The 16,237-nt window shown below is 40.5% G+C and overlaps 1 protein-coding gene across 10 annotated transcripts in view; it reads right to left on the bottom strand.

The window, feature by feature from the left end:
• Positions 1–16,237, bottom strand: part of ITPRID2 (ITPR interacting domain containing 2) — a 56,343-nt gene that overhangs the window by 22,899 nt on the left and 17,207 nt on the right. For all 10 annotated transcript variants that reach the window (XM_073306072.1, XM_073306079.2, XM_073306073.1 and 7 more), the window contains 2 exons: positions 10,639–10,711; positions 388–479 (listed from right to left, as the gene is read on the bottom strand). In XM_073306072.1, coding sequence (XP_073162173.1) covers positions 388–479; positions 10,639–10,711 — 165 coding nt within the window. The remainder of the gene's footprint in view (positions 1–387; positions 480–10,638; positions 10,712–16,237) is intronic.

The following is a 16,237-nucleotide window of genomic DNA, read 5'->3' as shown; positions in this document are numbered from 1 at the left end:
AGGACTGATAAAACAAAACAAAAATAGTATCACAATAATCAGCCACTTCTCCAACCACAATGTTATCATCATTGTTTAGTATTTGTATTACTGTAGCCTCTAAAGGTACATCTACACAGCTAGCAGCAGCCCACAGCAGTAAGCTCCCCAGCTTGGCTCAACAGACTTGGGCTCGCACTATGGCACTAAAAATAGCTGCATGGATATCCCCTTCCCTAGCCTTCAGAGCCCAAGCCACAATGTCTACACAGCTAGTTTTAGCAAGCTCCACAAGTCCAAGTCTGCTGACCCAGGCTTGGAGGCTCACTGCCGTGAGCTGCATAGATACCCTCAGAGCCCTAGTCATGGACCAGGAACTCATTATGCTAGAATCTACGAGCAGCTTACCTGAAGGTGACTAAGCGAAAAGCAATCCGTAGATGAATCTTCAGCAAAGCCACTGCTATCAGAATGCTGACTAGCAGTTCGCAATAGTTGGTCTGTAAAGAAAAACGAGGAAACTATGGTAAGTTTGAGATAGATTTGGCAATTTCCTGCAATATCCTTGGGAGATTTTATTGAATTAAAATTTATCTATCTTTTAGGGTCCATTGTATTAAATTAATGGTTTATGTACCATTGTGGGCTGGGATTGTATTTAACCTCTCTAGGAGGGAGACGGGGTGTAACCCTGGGAAGTGGTATAAATGTCAAAGGATATTGAACAATGTGCCAGGCAAGAATGGGTTTTTGGGACAAACAGGGTCAAGTGCTTTTCATGGGACTTTCTAGAGGGAGGCGATTACAAATGCCCCACCTTCCTCCGGTTATGCAAAAACCCAGCCTTTTGAAGCTATGCCCTGAGGAGAGGATCATTGCCTGCTGATTATGGAATTTCAAGATCAAAGGCAAGACTAACCTATTCATGGGTGTGCTTGTTCTGAGCTCAAGTGGTTATGAGCTGGTAAGCCACAGAAAAAAACCCTTCGTGGGGTCTGAAAGACTAACTCCTGCCAGAGCCCTTGTTGGAGCTGGGGAGCCTGGCCTGTCTAGGCATTCTGGCTTGCTAGGAATATCACAGGGTAGCCAAAGAACTGTGCTGCCTTCACACCCAGGTAGGGGGAAGAAAGATGCGGGTCTCACAGGGTAGCCAAAGAACTGTGCTGCCTTCACACCCAGGTAGGGGGAAGAAAGATGCGGGTCTCTGCCCAAGAGAGGTGATGGCTGAGGAGCCAGGAGCCAAGAGCGGGTGTCCTTGCTGGACCACAGAGGAGGGAACTGTGACAAAGTTTATATACAGAGACTTTTAAATCAAAGCACATTAACTTTATGCTATGCTGAGATACCAAGACAACAGATGCCTTTGAAAGCTAGAAATAGAATGGTCCCATTTCCAAATCATCCATCACAAAAAGCAAAATTTGGTGGCAACATGTGGGGTTTTTTTGTTTGTTTTTTTTGGGGGGGGGGGCGCGATTGCTTTGAAACACGAGAAAGTACAAAAGGCTCTCTCAAAATGTCCTACTTGGGAAATGTTGACTAGCCGTGGGATACTGGCCATCTTTTACATTTGCCTTACCCGTGTTCGAGCGTGGCGAAAGAAAATTGCATTATGCTGCTGCTACTAACCCCTTACTTCCTCCAAGGTTCCTTCCCCAAAGCTGAGCCAGTGGCCACCCAGATACGCATGCAGTCAGTGCTCCAGTGGTTTGCTGCACTTCCCCCCTCCCACCCAACAGCTGCAGCAGATGGCAGGGCTGTTCCCTCCTCCAGTGAAGGGGGAAAGGGGACACCACATGAGACCACTAGCCTCTGCCAGCCTATCTCCCAGTCTAGAACGGACTGCAAGGAGCTGAGGGCAATAAACAGTCATAACTTCACATTACATCAGGGATCAGAAAAGACCACACATACACTAGGCCTTTGCAAGTGGTTGTCAGACCTCTGAAAAAAGCCAGAGAATTAGATTTTTTTTTTATCCCTGACAGGCTCAGAGTCCACATGCAAAATGTAGCCTGAGAAAATGCCCCTGAAAACATGACAATCAGGGGATCAGTCTAAGCACAAAGAGTGAGATCCTCATCCCTGTTCCCCTGCCTCATCCCCATTCCCTTTACTCTAGGTAAGATGGCTGGAATAGCATAAAGGGGGCTCTGAAAGCCCTGGTTCCACCCATGGAAAGATTCTCCTGTTACAGGAACTCCAAAGGCAGCCATAAGACTGCCTGCCAAAGATACCTTCACAAGCCCTAGCATTTTAGATGTTTTGGGGGCAGGTGTTGACTGCAGGCTTGCAGCATGAGATACTGCAGAGATTTCAGGTAGCAACAGTGCCTAGTGGGCATTCTGAAGAGACCACTGTTACTTAGACAGGCCCACAGGCCCCTTCAGCCTTTGGAGAAATCCAGGATGTGCAAGCATGGCTTAATGTTACTGTAGCCCCTACCCTGACCCATGGGCTGAGAGTTCAGTACCGTGCCTCTTAGGGTATGCCTACACAGCAATAAAATACCCATGGCTGGCCCGGGTCAGCTGCCTCAGGCTTGCGAGACTTGGGCTGCGGAGCTGTAAAATTGCTGTGTAAGTATTTGGGCATGAACTCTTGGACGCCATGAGGGTAACTTAGAACGGCAAGTTTTGCAGCAGACACCCATTGTACATTTCACAATAACACTCCTATAGTACAGAACTTTATACATCTATGAAGTCATGCTGCCTAAGATGGAGGCATATATAATACATATATAGTAAAAACTTTGAGGACCAAACAGCAGTATCACTAATTGACATATTTTCCCCAAAATATTCAATAAGGAATTAAAGCACCTGCATTCTTCTATCTGCAAAAGAGTGTTCAAAAGATGCTGAAACATAATTGCACGACTAGTTAGCTAACAATAACTATTAATCATTGTTGCCTACAAGACAAATTATACTGAAGCGAGGAAAATGTTAACCAAATCAGACTCCATATGCAAATGAAGCATCCCGATTGACTATAGTCAAGATAGTTAAATCCAAAGCAGACTGCAAAGAGTTACAAAGGGATCTCACAGAACTGGGTGACTGGGAAACAATATGGCAGATGAAATTCAATGGCGATAAATGCAAAGTAATGCATATTGGAAAACATAATCCCAACTATACATATAAAATGATGGGGTCTAAATTAGCTGTTACCACTCAAGAAAGAGATCTTAGAGTCATTGTGGATAGTTCTCTGAAAACATCCACGCAATGTGCAGCAGCAGTCAAAAAAGCTAACAATTTTGGGAATCATTAGGAAAGGCATAGATAAGACAGAAAATATCATATTGCCTCTATATAAAGATGTGGGCATACCATGGATTGAATAATGCATGCAGTTCTGTTTGCCCCATATCAAAAAAGATATATTGGAATTGGAAAAAAGTTCAGAAAAGGACAACAAAAATGATTAGGGGTATGGAACAACTTCCATATGAGGAGAGAATAATAAAACTGGGACTTTTCAGCTTGGAAAAGAGATGACTAAGGGGGGAATATGATAGAAGTCTATAAAATCGTGACTGGTGTGGAGAAAATAAATAAGGAAGTGTTATTTACTCCTTCTCATAACACAAGAACTAGGGGTCACCCAATGAAATTAATAGGCAGCAAGTTTAAAACAAATAAAGGAAGTATTTCTTCACACAATGCACAGTCAACCTGTGGAACTCTTTGCCAGGGGATATTGTGAAGACCAAGACAACAAGAGGGTACAAAAATGAACTAGATAAATTCATGGAGGATAGGTCCATCAATGACTATTAGCCAGGATGGGCGGGTGTGCAAAACCATGCTCTGAAGAGTCCCTAGCTTCTGTTTGCCTGAAGTTGGGAATGGCTGACAGGGGATGGATCATTTGATGATTACCTGTTCTGTTCATTCCCTCTGAAGCACCTGGCATTGGCCACTGTCGGAAAACAGGATACTGAGCTAGATGGACCACTGGTCTAACCCAGTATGGCCATTCTTATGTTCTTATAGAGCTGCTTATGAACTTCAGAGCTATAGTGCACAGATTCCTAATATTTCAGGTAAAGACATTCCCCAATATGTGTACTGTTTCTTGTTTTAGGAAGTTGTATTGCCTCTCATGACAATAAATCTTTATGACCCTCAAAGCCTAATTCTGCTTACTGTGCATAGATCCCAAATCCCGGGTTCTAGCGAGGGTCCGGTGTACTTTAAATCACTTTCTGTTACACCACATTTTTGCATCTGCTTCAGCATCCCTCAGCTACTACTACTTTGGGGGTGGGGGGGCGGAACACACCTCTTTTCCACATTTCACCTGTGTTGACAATTTCACAAATGTGTTTAATTGTGGGGGGACATTTTGAGGTTAATCAGGCAAGGCATTTTTAATAGACAGGATAACTTTTATCCAAGGATGAATCAGTATTACTCTACTTTTCCTTACACCAAAAAAAACACACCTTATCTCTATTCCCTTTATGTACCAAAAAACACGCATCTGCCATACTGTGTACGCAGTAAAGATATTAAGAAAGGGTGCTGTTAGTATTCGAGTTACATGATTTTGGCTCTGGTCCATAATAGAAATATTATCAGCTACTATGCTGGGCTATGCAGATGTACAAAGGTACCTTCCTCACAACTGCATATGGGCTTCTGATAAAGATTCAGAGACTCTCCTCCCTTTCCACCATTTTGGAGCACATATTTGGCTCATACAGGTTAGAAAAAGGTGCAAAGGACCCACTGAGCTAGACAGATCATGGACAAAATGGCACAAACCCCAAGCAACAGAGAGTTTTCCTGGAAGAGGGACAATCACACAAGGTGCCTGCAACCCATGTTCCACAATCAGGACTGCAGGTGTCCAACTCAGCCCCCAAAAAAGGGCAGTGCTGGCTCATGAAGGGCATGCCTGGATGTCGAAAATGTGCACTGCCTCTGTCATAAAGCTTAATGTAAAGCTACCTTCCATTACAGAACACAAGGGAACATGACACTTCACCTGCCCTCCACCAAGGTTAATGCCCTCTGGATTCAGTGGCCTCCCACATGCTTAGATTGGTGTAATTTGTACCAGCCAGAGGAAGTCAGTCAAGCCCATTCCATCTCCTCTGTTTGCATTGTAGCATAGGCATCATCTCTTCAGAAAGTTTGACAAAGACCTCTTCCCCAACAGACTGCAAGAGGCCATAAGGAGATTATGAAAGGGAAACTGGGAAGAGCAGGAGCCAGCCAAGATGAACAGATAAAGTGGAACATTTAACACACTTTCCAACTAAACTAGGAAAGGAATGAATGCACCCTCCCTGCACTGCATGGCTGGTGTGATATTAAAAAACAAAATCATTTAAACCATTAAAATATTCAAAATATGCCAGTGCAATTTATGCATTCAAAAACATTTAGGCCGACAAAACTTTGAAGAAAAGAGAATATAGGAGTCCCTGATTTATAAGCATGTCTGCATTTGATGGGTGCACAGCACAGTAATTAACAAATAGTGGAATAACTAACTACGCTCTACTTTACCCTACTTGCCTCTCAACCAGCTAGGATTCTCATCATGCCAACAGTCCAGTCAACTAAAGGCAACTTACCTAAACATCAGAATAGTATTTCTGCTATCATCTGCCCGAGTTTGTGCATCTGGCAGAGAAAAGAAGAAGCAGTGCATTGAATCTGTTTATTAACATCTAGCAATATTTGGGTTACTTGTTGCAATGCTTTGCATCATGGATACTACTAAACCCAAATGCAATAAGCTTTTATATCAATATTTCAGATTTGGGTGGGAGGTGCCTACTTATGGGGACCTAAGAGTACTCTCACCTGGGTGCTTCCTTTTTCCCATGTGGTACTCTGCTGACTCTGCCTGGAAGAGGAGCTCAGATCACTGTCTACAGCCAAATATGCACTACACAGTGACGGCAGGGGACACCGCTACCATAAGCCGTGACAAGTCTTCCCTCAAGGAAAGTGAAGGGGCGTCATAGCATGTGGAGGACATGAGCATGAACTCCCCCAAATAGCTGGCTAATTTCAGGCCTCTCTTTCTGTAGATATGTAGGTGTGTACACACTCCCACCTGCCCTACCTGGGGCAGTAAATATCAAATGAATTAACAGTGGTATTGCCATTAATGTGTACTACTAGCCCATAACTATGGCCTTCATTTTCAAGAGTTATTCGTGATTTTGCCTGCCAAACTTGAGACATCTTGACGGGGGCTGATTTTTGGAAGCTGGCTGCTCAACTTCTGAAAGTCAGGTACTCCTAAGGAATCACAAGCTTGGTATTCAAAAATCACTAGACCCTGAAAACATAGCACTACGTCTCTTACATCTCAGATGTACAGCCTGTATTTGTGAAGCTCTATTCAGAAGGAGCCGGAAAGAAGTCGCTGTTGCATAAATGCAAGTCATCATTAAATGAAGAATTTTGTTTTCCAGCTAACAAAAGCTTCCTTCCAGCTAACTTTGCAATCGCTTTTTTATATTGGACATTTAGCAGAACTTTATGTTTACAGCACAAAGCAACTGAAGCTCTTCATTTCACTCTACAGTCTCCCTACAAAAACCCCACAAGCAAAACATAGCTACATTTGAATTATGTAATAACAAATGCCAACTCTGAGCATACTGGATAAACTAGTTCAGTACCATTTACAAGACATGACCTAAAAAGTACATTAGGCTGGTCTTACCATGTTAGAGATACTTAGCGTTCTCCATGCAGTGTTTGACAAACTAAGACACTAATAGCAAAACAAAACAATACAACACAACAGCACTCAAGATAGTTAAGTCCCAGGCAGACTGTGAAGAGCTACAAAGGGATCTCTCAAAACTGGGTGACTGGGCAACAAAATGGCAGATGAAATTCAATGTTGATAAATACAAAGTAATGCACGTTGGAAAACATAATCCCAACTATACATATAAAATGATGGGGTCTAAATTAGCTGTTACCACTCAAGAAAGAGATCTTGGAGTCATTGTGGATAGTTCTCTGAAAACATCCACGCAATGTGCAGCGGCAGTCAAAAAAGCGAACACAATGTTGGGAATCATTAAGAAGGGGATAGATAATAGGACAGAAAATAAATATATTGCCTCTATATAAATCTACAGTACGCCCAAATCTTGAATTCTGCATGCAGATGTGGTCGCCACAGCTCAAAAAAGATATACTGGAATTGGAAAAGGTTCAGAAAAGGGCAACAAAAATTATTAGGGGTATGGAATGGCTGTCATACGAGGAGAGATAAATAAGACTTTTCAGCTTGAAAAAGGGATGACTGGGGGGGGGATATGATAGAGGTCTATAAAATCATGACTGGTGTGGAGAAAGTAAATAAGGAAGTGTTATTTACTCCTTCTCATAACACAAGAACTAGGGGTCACCAAATGAAATTAATAGGCAGCAGGTTTAAAACAAACAAAAGGAAGTAATTTTTCCACACAGTGCACAGTCAATCTGTGGAACTTCTTGCCAGAAGATGATGTGAAGGCCAAGACTATAACAGGGTTCAAAAAAGAACTAGATAAATTCATGGAGGATAGGTCCATTAATGGCTATGAGCCAGGATGGGCAGGGATGGTGCCCCTAGCCTCTGTTTGCCAGAAGCTGGGAATGGGCAACAAGGAATGGATCATTTGATGATTACCTATTCTGTTCATTCCCTCTCGAGCACCTGGCATTGGCCACTGTCAGAAGACAGGATACTGGGCTAGATGGACCCTAGCTCTGACCCAGTATGGCCGTTCTCATGTTCTTAATAATTTGCAAGCCACTTTAAAAAATAAGCTTGCCATTTATAATAAAAAAACATTAATTTAAAAATGAAATTGTGTGCTAATAGACGACACTGGCTGCTGTAGAATTCAGCATCTTTTAGGCATGTTTTAATAATCACCAGCCTATTTCAATGGAAAGGAAAAGAACCACCCATTTTTAGTTTAAATACTGTACATTTTACTATAGACCCTCTTAAAAACGCCTTGGAAACTACAATAAAAAAAAAGTCAGAGTAAGCAGCCACAGTCCTCCTTTTGGAAGTACAATGTCATTATAAGTATTTTCTCCTTTTATATCTCATAAATTCATAATATTCTGTTCTGAACAGCACCACCCTGGTATGGATAGAGAAATAGCCTTCCAAAAACAAAGACACAAGCCTGCATCTGTGAAGATTACATGTGAAAAATGTATTTCTGTTTGGGTGCTTATGTACAATGAAACCATGCAACTGAAACAGGTTAGTGTATGTTAAAATACTTCACAACAAATACGTTGTAACAAAGAACTAGAGTTTCCACTCAGAGCTGAACTGAGCTAAGGAATCCCTAGCAAGACTAAGGGTATGTCTATAATACCTGCCAGATCAGCGGGCAGCGATCAATCCAGCAGAGGTTGATTTATCGCATCTAGACTAGATGCAATAAATTGACCCCTGAGCACTCTCCCATCGACTCTCGTACTCCACCGCCGCAAAAAGTGCAGGCAGAGTCAACGGGGGGGGGGGGGGGGGTTGCAGCAGTCGACTCACTACAGCAAAGACACCGCGGTGAGTAGGTCTAAGTACATCGATTTCAGCTACATTATTCATGTAGCTGAAGTTGTGTAACTTAGATCGATTCCCCCCCCACAGTGTAGACTAGGCCTAGGACTCTTGTTCAGAGACAGCAGCCAAGATTTTTTCCAACGCAACTAGTAGTTTTTGGTGCCTCTGCATTTGTTGAGCACTTGCTCTCTGAAATCAGGCCCCTTGTCTCCATTTGAGCACCCAAAAATCACTAGTCACCTAAAATGCTTCTCTTCTTGAAACTTCACTGAAATTGGTATGGCCTTGTAAGATTCTTACACTAAGACAGTAATGTTTGGAAATAGTCTCAACTTTTATGTTTAAAGTGACAGTTTCGCTATCATTGTAATAGAGAAGATAAATAGAACTGACCCAACAATCAAATAAAGGTAAATGTTTAACAAAACAGGAAAGTAGATGGCTTGTAGCATGATAATGACACAAAGTCTGCTGAGGTTTGACAGTTATTTTGTATCCTATGTGAAATAAATGTTTAGGCTCAGACTACTTTCTAGCATAGTAGCTGTCCCCATCACAATTAGCACCCTTCTCAGTAGATTCAGCCGAGAATGTGCATAGGCATGGAAAATTAACTATTCTCTCACTTCTATGCAGCTGTTCCCAGAACTGAGCTGAAGCACAGTGGAGGGGCAATATGGTAAAGCATGTACTGCTGTTGCCAATTATACCAGTTTTGTGGCTATCCAGAAGTTTTCCATTGCTGGGGCTGTCTGGCACCTTTCATGAGCACCAAGATTATGCAGGGCTTTGGGCACATTTTTTTCCTGAGGTGGGTGGAGGTCTATATAACACACCTTCAGTTAGAAATAGAAGACTGTTTTTGGTGGGAAAAGTGCAGCTACTAAGGCTTTGAACTTCCTTCAATGTTGGTGAAGACCTGACAAATAGGAAACCCCTTCAAAAAAATCAGATCTCTGCCATACAAACTGCACAGAGCTTTTTACCTGGGGACTGTAGTCAAATATCAACTGTACCTATAGACAGGTATACCAAACGTGTGTACAATCCTGAGGAAAAAGAAATCAAGATGGGGATACTGTGAAAGAGGTTAGTTACTGACAGAACTTCTGTCACTTTCTCTTTTCCTGTCCTACCTTTCACAATAGCGGACTAGTAGTCAGTGCAACTGTACGTGTATTCTGAGAAAAACTGCAGTACCTATACAGGAAACCATCCTTATTTGGCAGTTTTTAATCTTCAGAGTTCACTTCAAGGTATCCTCAAACGTAGTGAATGCACCTTTACGGCTCTTGTTAGAAGACCACCTCATTTTATACAACTTAAATTTGTTAATCTCTTAAATTGTTGCTTTAAACAGATTTCTGCCTCTCTTTAGTTTTTGCTGGGATCAGGCGTCCACGTATACATTCCCTAAAAGAACCATTCACTTAATACATCAGGGTCTTTCATTTGGTTACACGTGCATCAGCTGGAGTCTAAACTTCATTTGCCAGCTTTGCATGAAAAGCAATAACAATGAAAAAATTAATTTAAACCTCTGCCTTGCCCCTCTCCCTGTCCAAAATATAAAATAACGTCATTCAAGATGAAAGCGTGCAACAAATGTGCTACATAATCCAGGTCAGGGAGTTTGCCATCTGAAGAACTAGCACTTCCACCAAGTGCACACAGATTGACCCTTGGTGTAGTCAAAATGCAGACGTAGCATAGCAAATAGTAAAAAACTGGATATACCATACAATTTAGGTTTAAAACAATATAATTTTAGTTTAAATGGGAATCTTATATTACAAGATCTGGATGGGAAAAAAAACATACAAACTCAATCATCATTTCAGTTTCTCTGCGCCATCATCAATGGTACAAAAGTCATAACATTAATTGAGGTTGTAAGGCTGCCTCATCTCCTGAATTTAGGGTGCCACGTTGCAATTACCTTCTGATTTTAAACTTAATTGAAAAGAAGGACTCCCCCGCCCCTTTTTTTTGGAGGATTACAACTTAAGTAGTTTTAAATACCCGAGTCAGCACTTCAAGATTCAGAGACACTTTTAGGATTGCCCTGGCTCCGAGGACTAGAAGTCCACTCACCTCTTCTTGAATTGGTCAAGTATAGCTGGTGAGAAGTTGGAAAATGTACTGCTTCTCCCTCTGTGCTTTGAATCTAGAAGAGAGGAGTTTGTATATTTAGTTATACCGGTGGAACGTGTTCCTGCATCTCAGATTGTGTACAGCGTATACAATTTCAGGGAATCTTTTTTTAATCCACCAGGTCTGCAACAACAGGTAGCAACCGTTATTCTAATGTATCTTATCTTGCAAATTAAAATAATTCTTAAATTTAGCATTGTAAGAGAACTGTAAAAGAATACCAATCTCTGCAACAATGCCTCCAGTTTTGCAAAATAATGCCTCTGTCTCGCCTTACATTAATTCCCATAAACACTAGGTCACCATCCTGTGACATAATAGTCTGTTAATATTGAGAATCTTATCACTCTTTGACACAAGACTAAACTAGTAATGTAATTCTATCTTTACCATGGTACATTGCTTTTTCCATTCACATTATTTCATACCCTTTGGGAAATGCAGTTCTTTTTAGCCTCTTGCATAAATAAGAAGCATGATGTGTGAATAAAATACATTTAGGCTGGTCTACACTGGGGGGGGGGGGGGGGAAATCGATCTAAGTTACGCAACTTCAGCTACATGAATAACGTAGCTGAAGTCGACGTACTTAGATCTACTCACCGCGGTGTCTTCGCTGCAGTGAGTCGACTGGTGCTGCTCCCCCGTCGACTCTGCCTGCACCTCTTGCAGCGGTGGAGTACAGGAGTTGATGGGAGAGAGCTCGGGGGTCAATTTATTGCGTCTAGACTAGACGTGATAAATCGACCCCCACTGGATCAATCGCTGCCCACCGATCTGGCGGGTAGTATAGATATACCCTTCGTGTACTGAAACAAGTGGCCATCTTGAAGTAAACACACTACATATAGTGTCATCTTGCAAGGTGTCATCTTGAAATGCTGAGTATTTCACTGCTATATGAGTTTAATGAGTTCTTCTTAGGAGGAACTCAGCTCCTGTCAGGATTGCATCCATTCTTAGCTACACTATTATTCTGAGAAATGCTTCTTGCGTTTCCCAGTACATAAAATGGAAGATAGCATGTTGTAAGCCATGAAGATTCCAAATGGGAAACTTCAAATTACATACCATGGAAAATTAATCCTACTGCTTAGTCCTTTTGCAAAACAGTAAAACTTATTGTTAAGTAAACAGTTCTCATGTGACCATTCAAACAATGAAAAGAATATGTTTAAAATCTCAACAGAAAGGCCTTTGTTTTGTTTGAAAGCCCTAATACATTTTCTTTTTTGTATGTAACAAAAGATCCATTAGTTCGCATGCAAGGCTAGACTGTAAAAATAAAACCCCACACTAATGTAGTAGTCTAACTAAATTCAAAATTCACAAGGAGAGAAACTCCCAACTGCATCTGTAGCTAGACTCAGCTAAAAAAAAAAAAAAAAAGTACCACCGATATTCCACACAAAAATTGGTATTTTGCTCTTTTTAAATGTATTTGTCAAAAGCAAAAAAATATATTTACATTGATGTGATCTTTGCTGCAAGAATAAAGCAAAATGCTAAATACATTTTCTCAATTACAGGAGATTCAGGAAGTACTCAGCAGTCTACGGGTCTGCTCTTGACTTCAGTGGGGAAAAGATAGCAGCTCCAACTGACTTCAAATGGGATTAAACTCTACAATAAGAATAGCATCAGATCTGTTCCTCCTGACTGTGTAGACTGTCTCAAGAGGTAAAATAATCATCTTTGCAAATATAGGCTACTGAAAAAGAAGTTCAGGCTATAACTGCATAATATGCAAGTGGATATAACGTTTAAAATTATCACACAAACTATTCCACAAAGATTAGTTAGAGTAAAGCATTGATTCCAAAGGAACTCATCCTTGGGAGGAATTTTCAAATCCTCTAGTTGTCCTTAAATGAGGAACTGGGATTGCATTCTCCTGTTATAATCAATTCCTCAAACAACAACTTGCCCCTATTTGTTAATTAAGTTGGTTGTCTAGAATCCATGACCACATCACTAAGAGACTTTATGGCTGTCTAAAGTATATCCAGCCGCAATGTCAAAAGGAAAAAAATAAATCTTAGAATGAAAAATATGATAATATGATCACAGACGCTACTATATATTCTTCAGTAACTAAAATGGTTACATTTTAATGTATTCAAGCTATAATCTCTGCTATCACTGTTGAACCATGTTGGAATAACCATTACAGAAATAAGAGTGCCAAGAAGAGAAGACCATTTTTTTTAAAGAGCATTTGATTCCTCTCAGGTTTCACAGATTACTTTAACTCATGATATTCCACACTGAAATATTTATATTATATTTTATTAAGGGGAAAAAAAAAAAGTCAGTGTCTTTTTAAATAAAGAGATCTTTGTTCGCACTTGACCTGAGTTTACCCACTTCTCAACTTTCACAGTTTGATGCCGAAACTTAAGATGTTAAGTACTGATAAAATTGCCTTGTTTCTGTTTTCTATTAAAATCAGAGCTTGTCTTATGAAACTCGAATTTATTAAAATGGAAACTTCCAGTGTCAAAAGGACTTCTTAAAAGGAATATGGAGATTTTTCAAAACATGAGGTGAAAAACTGGCTCTTTGCTTATTAAAATGACATAGAATACAAATTAAACAACCAGGAGCAATTTGAGCTTTACTTATGAGAAAACAGAAACTGATAAATGATATCAAAGATATAATGTGTTTAGGGGGAAAAAAACAGTCTAAAGCACTTTGCTCTACCTTTGTCAAAGAGCTTAAGATTCTGAAGGCTGCTGAGCATCTTCAATGCAGCACAGGACCTAAAACACTTTATGCAGCTCACAAATTGACTTCTTGACTGAGGACCGCAGGTCCAAGTCCTGTGCATTTAATATTTTTGCTCAGCAACATTTTAGGCCCAATGTACATTTACATTTAACCCCAATGTAAGCAAGTGCAACTCCATTTACTTTAACCAAAGCAATGCCACCATTAACGTTTAGATATGAAGTGTTTTAAAAAGTGCCTTGCAGGAAAAAATGAATGCAACACAACTGGCACAATAGCTGATGTTTTAATCTGCTGTAAAGGCAGTTTGTAAAATTCCAGTTATAAGACCACAAGAACGAGATACAAGAAAAGCTATTTCTTCAAAACTCATTAGGCTCAAGTAGCTCACAATCAGCCACCAGTTATTAATTATCAGAAACTGGTCATTTGTATTATCTTTCTTGGCAGCTTTGGCAATGAGAAGTGATTCACTGAAGCAGAACTCAGCAATCCTTTTGAACATTCTAACCTCCATGGGAAGGAACATCCAGAAAGGTCTGAGTGAGGGGCACTGCTGTAATGCATGTAAGGTGTGGCTGGCTGCTGTTTAAAGCACTAATCATAACCAACCTCACTCTTACTCGTCTCTTGGTTTTATCCACCTGTTATCTCTCATTTTATACTTCAATTAGGTATAATCTGTACTCGGAAAATAAATTCTTTGTGGCAGGGACTTTTTGTTTCATGTGCCCTTAGCACAGTAGAAGCCTAAATCTAGCATCATGGCCCCGATTCCACCCCCTCAAAGAAAGAGTAAGACTGATTCAACACAGTTCCTGGTATTTTGCAAAATATAGCTACTTGTTTAAGACAAGTTACAAAGCAGGAAATAAATATTTGAATTAAATCGGTTTACTTTTTAAAAAAAATTGAGAACAGTCAGTCTTACAGGCCCTTGGATTGCACTGGTCTTCCAGGAAAGACACCTTGGTTCTCTTCCCTTCTCTTTGTTTCTGATGGCTAGGCTTTGCCTTTCAACTGCCAATCTCCTTTTCATCTTAAATGCCTTCTACCTCCTGACCTTGGCTGAGCTACTGGATCAGAGTTGTGTTTGCAATCCAAGTGTGCTGCCTCGCAACACAAGCCCATTACTCCTTCCCATCTCTTTAGCCAATATTGAAGCTGGAGACAGACCTTAGTGAATCTAATTGGCTAACTGAACAGAGGTTGCTTGAGGGAAATCCTGCTCTGACTCACTCCCACACTGGCTAGCTTTACAGCGACAGCTTTCCTAATGGAGCTGAGAGAGCCTTAGAAAGCATGGGAAGAGCTTCCTTAATATATTTGTCATCTTTCTGATGTGTAGGAATACGTTCCAAACAAAGCTTAGGAAAGAGTGGGTGAAGCATCGCTTCTAATATTGTTTATTGTTCATTGTACCCTCTTTAAAATGCAGGAAAATAAAATTAAAACTACCAGATAACATTCAGTTTTGCTGAAAAAAAATAAGAATCCCTCCTGGGGATTAGAAAGCAGTTGAAATGTATATACTCTTATTGTATAAACAAAAACTCACCACAACTCTGTCCTACCTTTTACTTCATCATGCTAAAACAGCTGTGTTTATGCACTGATAGCATTGCAAACTATGTCAACTAGAGCTGCACAAACTCATCAGTTTTGGGTTGCAGAGGTTTCAGCAGTCCCTTTTTCAGTTCTGGGTCATGTTTTCCTTAAAGTGTCCAACTCAAAGGAAAAGTCAGTGGAAGACACCAAGTTTTGTATCATTTCAACCTACCCTATAATGCCCAGCATTCCAAAAGAAAAGAAAAATCATCTCAGATGATTGTAAATCCAATCTGATCATCATGTGTGTAACAAAACCTAACAAGAGTCAAGTTTTCCTTGGTTGTGTTACAAAAGCTTCACGCTTTTCCAGTGCCAACATAGCACCAGACATGGAATTTGTTAAGTTCTGCTTGAAAAGACGACACCCAATCCTTGTTATCTGCTGTTTGTGTTTTTCAATCAAGAGGGTGGGAGTTTTTTTGTTTGTTTGTTTTTAAAAAAAAAATCACCACATCAACAAATATATTACATTTAAATTCTGAAGGATTTTCATCGTCACTGGATATGACAAATTTAAAATAGGTCAAATTTGGAGACTACTTGACAGTGTCCATTTAAAAGCTCCCTCAAAACATCTGTTAATCCATAACTCGTTAGACACATCTTATAATTACTAGTATGAGTAGGAATCATAGAATATCAGGGTTGGAAGGGACCTCAGGATGTCATCTAGTCCAACCCCCTGCTCAAAGCAGGACCAATCCCCGATTTTTGCCCCCAGATCCCTAAATGGCCTCCTCAAGGATTGAACTCACAACTCTGGGTTTAGCAGGCTAATGCTCAAACCACTCAGCTATCCCTCCCCTGTGCAGTATTGTTATGTCCAGTTTGAGATTATTAGTTTCTGCACTCACTGGATAACAAAGCAAACCTCATGAGTCTAAAAGACCACCTACAGGGAACTAGGACAGAATATCCCTCCTGGACAACCATCACTGAAATAGTTGGCTAGAGTTTTTATGGGGGTAATAAAGGGACTAGCCCATTGCTGGAGGCAGGATACTTGATTACACAGCATCATTTTTAGATCATACTAAATGAAAATTTGCTAACCAAGCAATATTTTTCTTGAGGAATTTGTAAGTGGAGACTTTGGGGGCCTGTAAGTTACGAGTTAAAGGACTTGATCCAAAAAGCATACAGTCCAGTCAGAGAATAAACCATCCAGGATCTAGTTCTTTCTGACAGGAAGGAA

The sequence above is a fragment of the Lepidochelys kempii genome, chromosome 11 (assembly GCF_965140285.1).
Source record: "Lepidochelys kempii isolate rLepKem1 chromosome 11, rLepKem1.hap1, whole genome shotgun sequence".
In the NCBI taxonomy this organism is placed as follows: Eukaryota; Metazoa; Chordata; order Testudines; family Cheloniidae; genus Lepidochelys; species Lepidochelys kempii.
The sequence above is the reverse complement of the archived record's forward strand: the minus strand, read 5'-3'. Positions and strand labels throughout refer to the sequence as shown.